This window comes from Polypterus senegalus, chromosome 14, assembly GCF_016835505.1.
Source record: "Polypterus senegalus isolate Bchr_013 chromosome 14, ASM1683550v1, whole genome shotgun sequence".
NCBI lineage: Eukaryota > Metazoa > Chordata > Cladistia > Polypteriformes > Polypteridae > Polypterus > Polypterus senegalus.
The window spans coordinates 114,899,624-114,910,467 of NC_053167.1; the positions used below are offsets into that span (position 1 = coordinate 114,899,624).

The following is a 10,844-nucleotide window of genomic DNA, read 5'->3' on the forward strand; positions in this document are numbered from 1 at the left end:
GTATTTTCTCCATTAACTGTAATGGAGTTGAGCTGCAATGACGGGGGGGCGGAGTTTCGTGTGACATCATCACGCCTCCCACGTAATCACGTGAACTGACTGTCAACGCAGTGCGTAGAAAACCAGGAAGACCTCCAAAAAGCGCTTAAGAAAACATGCATTATATAATTGAGAAGGCAGCGAAACAATAAGAAGCGAGCGAGTGACATATACTACCATATTCATGAGTGTTGCTACCTCGGAAAGAAAGCAAGGTGTAAACCTAAACTTTAAATTAAGTTCATAGACAGGCTACCGCTGGCGTTTCACATGCCCACGGGAATGCGGGATACAAGTTTAATGAGAGGACGCAGGATATAAACGAGAGCTTTGATCACTTTGTAACTAAGTTAAAATTGCAGGTGAAGGGGTGTGCTTATGCAAATTCCGAGAGACTGTGTTTGTGGGGGATCGACAGTTAAGGCGGGTGGGGGAGTCACGTCATCATCACCCCTCCCATTTACCTCATTTTGCTCTGAGCTGAGCTCCGCGGCTAATCACACTGCTACCAAATACTCACAGAAAAATCCACAAGTTAATACACACTCTGTCTCTAGAGTTTCTTCACACTGAATCCTCCAGGCACTACTTAAAAAGGTTACATTGACAATCGTGTTACGCTATTTTAAAATCTTTCCTTTTCTTAGCACAAGCACAGCTGAGAAGCTTCGATGCATGTGCTCCATAACGTTAAAAATAATGCATTTAATCACACTTTGCATTACAAGCAAAGGGGAGCTTTTGTCAATGCATGATTTCCTGGTACACGATTACATTGATCAGCGACCCGATTCATTTTACCCTCGCACCACCTTAGTTTGAGAAGAAGTATGAAAAAATATGAGGTTAACACAGAAAAACAGATCACCAATTCAAGCTTTATGAATAATCGATTCGCCATCAATAATTGTTTTGGTAAAGCCATCCTCCTTCCATTTTATAATTTTTCCACCACTAGCCATGATTAAATGAACGGTAAAAAAGTAAGAGCAAAGCGAGGTGACTTATTTAGGCAGGAATATATATGACAGCAACACTCATGACAATGTCAATCATGTTACGTTATTATTAAAAGGTTTCCTTTTCTTTTCATTACTTCTTTAACACACTACTTCTCCGCTGAGGTAGGTATTTTGCTATATATATAATATATGAATTACCTCCAAAGAGCTGAGACTTTTGATATCATGAACGTGTGTACAAAAACTGGGGTCTCCTGCCCAGCAAAAGTCGAGCAGCCAGCGCGCGTGCATAGCTGTGCCGGCCTTTGAGACGCTGACTGCGCTTCTGCCTTAAGTCAAAGTGAGCACTTTTAATTTTTTTCTTCCTCCCCCTGCACTATAGCCCAGACAAGTGCAAACACGGGACCCCTTTTATACACCACGGCAAAATAATATTAAGGCGATTCACACTTTCTTTTGCACGTATACGATTATGAGGTCCTCAGCTCGGATTATGAAGATATGCACAGGAGTGGAGGGCTGACAGTGCCATCACAGCCGATTAATGGCGGGACGTCTCACCAGTCTACACAAGACCCACCGCGACTGTCCCCAAAAGGCGATCATAACGTCAGCGAACACATCTCTCTATACTATATAAAAGAAAACGGCAACTTTCCTTTCTTTACACCTTTTTTCCTTTTATCCCAAACCAAAGCCTTTCTCTCTTAACACTGCAGAGGACACAAAACTAATTTTCTTTAATTGCCGGTAAGGCACATTACCAGAGGCACAAATTTGGACGTTCACATAGAAAATGTAATTTCTATACCACAGCCGTCGTGTAGCGCCTTTCAAAAGGGATCTACTACCGAGAGATGATCCATATACATTTTAGCTGCTGTTAGTTACTTACCTGTTGTGTTACACAGTCTTTAAAATGTAGTTTACCCGAAACCACTCCAGTAGTGCTCAATGTACCTCCATCCATCCATTTTCTAACCCGCTGAATCCGAATACAGGGTCACGGGGGTCTGCTAGAGCCAATCCCAGCCAACACAGGGCACAAGGCAGGAACCAATCCTGGGCAGGGTGCCAACCCACCGCAGCTCAATGTACCTGTACTTCTTAAAACGTTAATGTTTTACTGTTTAATAACTTATAGACTATATTATTTTTCCCTTGCACTCGGTGACCAAAGCTATACACACACATATAGACACATACAAACATACACACAAGTATATGTATGTGTATATATATGTATGTATGTATGTATGTGTATATATATACACACACACACACACACACACACACATACACACATATATATAATTTGTGTGTGTGTATGTATGTATGTGTGTGTATATATGATGTAGATAGGTATGTGTATATATATATATATATATATATGTGTGTATGTATGTGTGTGTGTGTGTGTGTGTGTATATATATGACAGCAGCAATCCAAGCTGTGAGAAAACAGTAAAAGGAGGCGTGTCAGACGTTGTGGTACATTTTCTGATGCAGCTAGACGAAAATAACTTTGTGATGCTGCCACCAAATACACAAAACAATTACTTTGACAATCATGTTACATTATTTTTAAAATGTTTCCTTTTCTTTTTCATAACTTCTTTAACACATGACATCGCTGCAAAGCGGCTATTTTGCTATATATATATATCGACAGCGACACTCATTATAACAGTGACAAAACAATTACATTGACAATCATGTTACGTTATTTTCAAAATGTTTCCTTTTCTTTCTCTTTCCTTCTTTACACATTACTTCTCCGCTGCCAAGCCGCTGGGTATTTTGCTATATATATAGATATATATAGATATAGATATATATAGATATAGATATATATATATATATAGATATGAGAACAACATATATATATATATAGATATGAGAACAACACTCATATCAATGACAAAACAATTACATTAACAATCATGTTACGTTATTTTTAAAATTTTTCCTTTTCTTTTTCGCACCTTCTTTAACACACTACTTCTCATAGAACATAATTGTAACTTTTTTTGTTCTTTCTTAAATTCTGTTATGGTGTGGTATATTTTAACACCATTAATGCTTCCAATAACTGGACAGTAACTTCAGGCACATTATTTAGAGATGCAGAATGCCCTTGATTTGGGTATTGGTTGATTTTCTTAAATTCAAACACCACATGGATTTTGCCTTAACTTATTTTTTCACCCAAGACAATCATAGATGCCGCAGACTAGGATATTTATAATTACAAATGTAAATTATTTTTTTTCTCAACTATCTGGCCCACGGTCTGGGAGTACTGTAACCCTGTAGTTGAAACGTAATGGTTATGCTGGTCTGATCCTGTGGTGGTTCATCTGTCATCACCCCACCCCACTGACATGATTAGTACAGTGGGTACGGAAAGTATTCAGACCCCCTTCAATTTTTCACTCTTTGTTATATTGCAGCCATTTGCTAAAATCATTTAAATTAATTTTTTCCCTCATTAATGTACACACAGCACCCCATATTGACAGACAAAAAAAGTAATTTTTGAAATTGTTGCAGATTTATTAAAAAAGAAAAACTGAAATATCACATGGTCCTAAGTATTCAGACCCTTTGCTCAGTATTTAGTAGAAGCACCCTTTTGAGCTAATACAGCCATGAGTCTTCTTGGGAAAGATGCAACAAGTTTTTCACACCTGGATTTGGGGATCCTCTGCCATTTCTCCTTGCAGATCCTCTCCAGTTCTTTCAGGTTCGATGGTAAGCGTTGGTGGACAGCCATTTTTAGGTCTCTCCAGAGATGCTCAATTGGGTTTAAGTCAGGGCTCTGGCTGGGCCATTCAAGAAGAGTCACAGAGTTGTTGTGAAGCCACTCCTTCGTTATTTTAGCTGTGTGCTTAGGGTCATTGTCTTGTTGGAAGGTAAACCTTCGGCCCAGTCTGAGGTCCTTAGCACTCTGGAGAAGGTTTTGTCCAGGATATCCCTGTACTTGGCCACATTCATCTTTCCCTCGATTGCAATCAGTTGTCCTGTCCCTGCAGCTGAAAAACACCCCCACAGCATGATGCTGATACCGCCATGCTTCACTGTGGGGACTGTATTGGACAAGTGATGAGCAGTGCCTGGTTGTCTCCACACATACCGCTTAGAATTAAGGCCAAAAAGTTCTATCTTGGTCTCATCCGACCAGAGAATCTTATTTCTCACCATCTCAGAGTCCTGCAGGTGTCTTTTAGCAAACTCCAAGATAGAACTTAGGGTGCTGTGTGTACATTAATGAGGGAAAAAAATTAAATTTAAATTTTAGCAAATGGCTGCAATATAACAAACAGTGAAAAATTGAAGGGGGTCTGAATACTTTCCGTACCCACTGTATATAACCCAAAGCACACGGCCATTACATACCTACAGTACTTGACCTGTGTCTACTTTTATGTATGGATTTTTCATGTTATTTTTCTAATCTAAATTTAGCTGAACTTTTTTTTTTCTCTCTTTTCTTTCTTCACATTAAAAGCACCATGTGCAAAACGCAAGTCTGGGTTGCTCTGACTTTGCTGTATGTGATGATGAGGATGAAGAACTGGACACTGGCAGCAAGTGAGTTTTTTTTTTTTTCCTCCCCCTCTCACCTTTGTCCGTCTTTATTTTTGGAATACAGTTTTTTAAATTAGCATCTTAGCACCTGGCTGGATTATGTTTTCTGCAAATAAATACTAATTAAAATAAGCCACCGTTACTACTTTCTATTTCTAAACATGCTTTGTTTTAGTTTCCTTTTCCACCCAAAGTTACTTTCAGAAGCATTTAGTACAACTGCCTAAAAATTCTGCTACTGGAGCATTGTAAACTAACTGGGCCACACAGTAAATTATGGTGTTGTCATTATACTTGAGAGAGAATCTAGCCCTTTTATAATATTTAAACAATCTAAATTTCACACTGTTAAAACAAATGGATTTCAACTCAACTCAGAGGCTATGATCTTGAATAGTTTATAGAAAATTTTCTAAGCTGCAAAAAGTAGGATAGAACATTTAGATATTTTCTGTTTTGTTTTAAGTTGTTTTCAATGTATTTATAACCTGCTGTGCCTCTCTTAAATTATAGTACTGTTTTTGAACTTTCCAAATTCCTAATCCAAAATTTTAACAGCTTTTACATTTTTATTTTTAATGTAAAATGTGTATTGTTAAGATTTTGTCTGTTTTTTATTCATTGCTGAGCACAGTGATGATACAGTCTTTGTTGTGTAAACTCCAGTTATATCTACTATTGCTAAGGTGACATCTAGTGGGCTGTTGTCTTAGTGAGTAAAAGTCAAGTAGGCAAACAATATCTTTGTTTTAAGAATGCAGGAATAAAGTTACATTTTAAATAGCTTCTTGTTAATATGTACTAAAGTACTTCAAATATGAATTGAATATCTTCATATATTAAATGTGAATAAATTAAATGAAACTGTTGAAAGCTCTTTTAAACATACACAGGCAGAATTTATTTATTTTTAATCATTAGATCATATTTGGTTAATGCCTTCATCAAGTTAATTTAGAAGGTCAGCATACAGTATAAATATGTTCATTATGTGCATTTAGAGATTGAAGAGTGAGTGGCTGAGAATTAATGCTGTAATCATTTTTACACATCATAGATGTATCCTTTGTGTATGTGTGTATTTTTTAAATAATGCACATACCTTTGGAAAGTGAGATATACATAACATGCAACTTCAAACAGAAATTACAAAATAGCTACTTGTACAGACACCCAAGCCGCTCTGGAGGCACTGATGTTGTCAGGACAGGTACTATAGATCAGTACTTTATTTTTTTTGTATCTACCTGTAAGTCTTTTTTTTTTTTTTTTTTTAAAAGAGTGCACAAACTCAGAGCACTTGCACATATTGGCAGAAATAACAGATTATAGTAAACTAGCAAAATATCCGCACTTCGCAGCGGAGAAGTAGTGTGTTAAAGAAGTTATGAAAAGAAAAGGAAACATTTTAAAAATAACGTAATATGATTGTCAGTGTAATTGTTTTGTCACTGTTATGAGTGTTGCTGTCATCAAGGATTTGATTATCATTATTTCTTTCAATCAGGTTCGTATTTGGAGGATGTGTTGTGTTCAAGTTATATTCCATGTTTGTCAACCGTTGTAAAGATAACAGGTTTCATTCATCGAAGTGTTCACTACCCAAATCGGTACTCGTGAATCTAAGATGTTTAACGGGCATTCCTGGTATTAAGTTGTGGATTGGCCTGTGAATATTTAGCAGCAGCGTGTCTATGAACTTAATTTAAACTTAAGCTTTACACCTTGCTTTCCTATTGATATGTCTACAAAGGCTTGTTCAGCTTCAGAGGGTTGTTCCTTTCGTACTGGATCAATAAACAGCTCATCTTCCTCTTTATGTGAGTCATCACACACTGCATGCACAGGTTTAATTTTCCCAGTCCTGCAAAGTCAATCCACGTGAGCCACTCGGAGTACATGCATCGAAGGTTCTCAGCTGTGCTTGTGCTATCTCGTGCGATCTTGCGATGTCCACGGCTTTATTTAATGTTAGCTCAGACCCGGCACTTTAAAGTTTCTCTCGCACTTCTGCTGAGTTTGTGCCAAACACTATTCTATCCCTGACCATCTCATCTTCATTTGCATAAGCACAGCCCTTCACCAGCAATTTTAACTCCGTTACAAAGTGATCAAAAGTCTCGTTTATACCCTGCATCCTCTCATTAAACTTGTATCTTGCGAATATCGTATACGTCTTAGGCATGACAAATGAACTTAATTTAAACTTAAGGTTTACACCGTGCTTTGTTTCCGCAGTAGCTGCACTTATGAATATGCTTGTATGCGTCACTCGCTTCATATTCTTTTGCTGCCTTCTCAATTGTGTAATGCGTTTTTTGAACAGGTTTCATTCATCGAAGTGTTCACTACCCAAATCGGTTCTCGTGAATCTAAGATGTTTAACAGGCATTCCCGGTATTAAGTTGTGAATTTGCCTGTGAATATTTAGCGGCAGCGTGTCTATGAACTTAATTTAAACTTAAACTCTACACCTTGCTTTCCTACTGATATGTGTACAAAGGCATGTTCAGTGTCAGAGGATTGTTCGTTTCCTACTGCATCAATAAACAGCTCGTCTTCCTCTTTATCTGAGACGTCACACACTGCATGCACGGGTTTACCTTTCCCAGTCCTGCAAAGTCAGTTCACGTGAGCCACTTTCGGGTACATGCATCGAAGGTTCTCAGCTGTGCTTGTGTTATCTTGTGCGACCTCGCGATGTCCACGGCTTTATTTAATGTTAGCTAAGACCCAAGACTTAAAAGTTTCTCTCGCACTTTCGCTGAGTTTGTGCCAAACACTAGTCTATCCCAGACCATCTCATCTTCGTTTGTATGAGCACAGTCCTTCACCTGCGAATATTTCGTGGCAGCGTGTCTATTGGATAGCTGCTGACAGACGGCCTTATATGGGCAGGCACTCAATTACGTGGGAGGCGTGACAATGAGGGGCCTTAACTCCGCCTCACATGGCGACTGAGCTGCAGGCTATGGCAGTATATATGTACTAAGTAGGTTCCAGTTATGACCGTTACACGTAGAATTTCAAAATTAAACCTGCTTCACTTTTGTAAGTAAGGTGTAAGGAATGAGCCTGCCAAATTTCAGCCTTCTACCTACACGGGAAGTTGGAGAATTAGTGATGAGTCAGTCAGTGAGTGAGTGAATGAGTGAGTGAGGGCTTTGCCTTTTATTAGTATAGATTACCGAGTCTCACAACATTTATATATATATATATATATATATATATATATATATATATATAGTACATTAACATGTCTCTCAGCCTTATAACTCAGATCACCAATCTATACTAATAAAAGGCAAAGCCCTCACTGAATGACTGACTGACTCACTCACTGACTCATCACTAATTCTCCAAGTTCCCGTGTAGCTAAAAGGTTGAAATTTGGCAGGCTCATTCCTTACAGTTTACTTAATAAAGTTGGGCAGGGCATTTCATTTTGAAATTCTACGCGTAATGGTCATAACTGGAAGCTATTTTTCTCCATATACTGTAATGGAGTTGAGCTCGTAAGCCGTGGGGGGGGGAGAAGTTTTGTGTGACATCATCACGCCTCCCACGTAATCACGTGAACTGACTGTCAACGCAGTACGTAGAAAACCAGGAAGGGCTCCAAAAAGCGCTGAAGAAAACATGCATTATATAATTGAGAAGGCAGTGAAACAGTAAGAAGCGAGCGAGTGACATATACAACCATATTCATGAGTGCTGCTACTTCAGAAACAAAGCACGGTGTAAACCTAAAGTTTAAATTAAGTTCATAGACAGGCTGCCGCTGGCGTTTGTCATGCCCACGGGTAATGCGGGATACAAGTTTAATGAGAGGACGCAGGATATAAACGACAGTTTTGATCACTTTGTAACTAAGTTAAAATTGCAGGTGAAGGGCTGTGCTTATGCAAATTCCGAGACTGTGTTTGTGGGGATTGACAGTTAAAGGCGGGTGGGGAGTCCGTCATCATCATCACCTCATTTAGCTCTGAGCTGAGCTCCGCAGCTAATGCAGTGTTACGGAAGGCGACTTTGTGACGCTGCCACCAAATACTCACAGAAAAATCCACAAGTTAATACACACACTGTCTCTACAGTTTCTCCACACTGAGTCCTCCAGGCACTATTTACAAAAGGTTACATTGACAATCGTGTTACGTTATTTTTAAAATGTTTCCTTTTCTTAGCACAAGCACAGCTGAGAAGCTTCGATGCATGTGCTTCATAACGCGTTAAAAAATTACGCATTTAATCACACTGCATTACAAGTAAAGGGGAACTTCTGTCAATGCATGGTTTCCTGGTACACCGATTACATTGATCAGTGCTTCCCGATTCATTTTACCCTCACACCCCCTTGGTTTGAGAAGAAGTATGAAAAAATATGAGGTTAACACAGAAAAACAGATCACCAATTAAATCTTTATGAATAATCGATTCGCCATCAATAATTGTTTTGGTAAAGCCATACTCAGTGTAATCCTCCTTCCATTTTATAATTTTTCTGCCACTAGCCATGTTTAAATGAACGGTAAAAAAGTAAGAGCGAAGCGAGGGTGACTTATTCAGGCAGGCAGGCGACAGCTCAATAGTTCGAATTTGGATATAAGTAGGTTCTATTTAGTCGCCAGAAATATCTTTGTTAGGAATGGAAGTTGAATTTAGTCTTTAAATTTCTATGGTTAAGAAACAGTTATGCAATGATGACTAAATTTAACTATATAAAGTCAAAACTTGTATATATAAAGTCATTCCCGAATATATAAATTCAAAACTTGATTATATAAAGTCACTGTCGGAATAAATAAAGTCAAAGCTTGAATATATAAAGTCAGTGTCGGTATATATAAAGTCAAAACTTATTTCTGAATATATAAAGTCAGCGCTGGAATATATAAAGTCAGGTCGGAATATACAAAGTCAGCGCTGGAATATCCATCCGTTTCCCAACCCGTTGAATCCGACCACAGGGTCACGGGGGCCTGCTGGAGCCAATCCCAGCCAACACTGGGCGCAAGGCAGGAACCAATCCTGGGCAGGGCACATGCATCATTTTCAAAACATTAACCGAACAGTGGTTTTTTTTATTTATTTTTCTGAATACGTTTTTGTTAACTTAGTTCAGTTCAGAGTCGTTTCAATCAATAGATTTTGACTTTCACTTTATATATTCAGTAGTGAGTTTATATACTCCGATGTTGACTTTATATAATCAGCACTGACTTTATATTCATCTTTATAGGTTTTGACTTTATATATTCCGACGCTGACTTTATATATTCAGAAACAAGTTTGACTTTATATATACCAACGCTGACTTTATATATTCAAGTTTTGACTTTATATATTCCAGTGATGACTTTATACATTCAAGTTTTGACTTTATATATTCGGGAATGACTTTATATATTCAAGTTTTGACTTTATATATTCTGACACCGACTTTATATATTCACAAAATCAATGTATTTGCCTGTTTGGCACCCCATAGTATATGTGTGTGTGTATATATGTACACATGTATGTATATATATGTATATATATATATAAATATATATATTGTCACAAAGCTGAGACATACTCAAAGAAAGGTTTGGGGCAGCCACCCGTATAATCTCGAAACCTGGCTGCAAAATTGTTCTTTTCATAGAAATAAAGCACTGATGTGCATATAACGAGGCCAAGACAAGACTGAGAAGGGGAAAAAGGGCAGGCTTTTAAAGGGAAGACAGGAAGTGAGGTCATGGGAATCGGGCACGTGTTCGTCACTCATTGGATCAGGCCCGGACGTGACATCAGGGGGCCGGCGCCAGTTAGTTCTGTCTCCATTGGTTCGGTCCCGGAAGTGATGTCACGAGAGACAGGTGGAGTCTCCCAGGGATGGTCTACAGGGAAGTGGGAAAAAGATTCAGTGCACTCTGCCACAGCCCGGCCTGTCTCAGAACTGCCGTCACTCAAGCCCTTTAGCTGCCTCCCATGCGCACGTGTGTGACAATATCTATACTAATAAAAGGCAAAGTCCTCACTGACTGACTCACTTATCACTAATTCTCCAAGTTCCCGTGTAGGTAGAAGGCTGAAATTTGGCAGGCTCATTCCTTACAGCTTACTTACAAAAGTTAAGCAGGTTTCATTTCGAAATTCTACACGTAAAGGTCATAACGGTTGACAACGTCCGCCATGTTGAACTTTCTTATTTATGGCCCCATCTTCACGAAATTTGGTAGGCGCTTCCTGCGCTAACCAAAACCGATG

At 38.6% G+C, this 10,844-nt stretch overlaps 1 protein-coding gene across 1 annotated transcript in view; it reads left to right on the top strand.

Moving 5' to 3' along the window:
* The window catches only part of dennd1b (DENN/MADD domain containing 1B), a 393,949-nt gene that overhangs the window by 354,132 nt on the left and 28,973 nt on the right, over positions 1 to 10,844 (top strand). Inside the window, exon 20 of the mRNA XM_039734662.1 lies at positions 4,513 to 4,595. Within this exon, the coding sequence (XP_039590596.1) occupies positions 4,513 to 4,595 (83 nt within the window). The remainder of the gene's footprint in view (positions 1 to 4,512; positions 4,596 to 10,844) is intronic.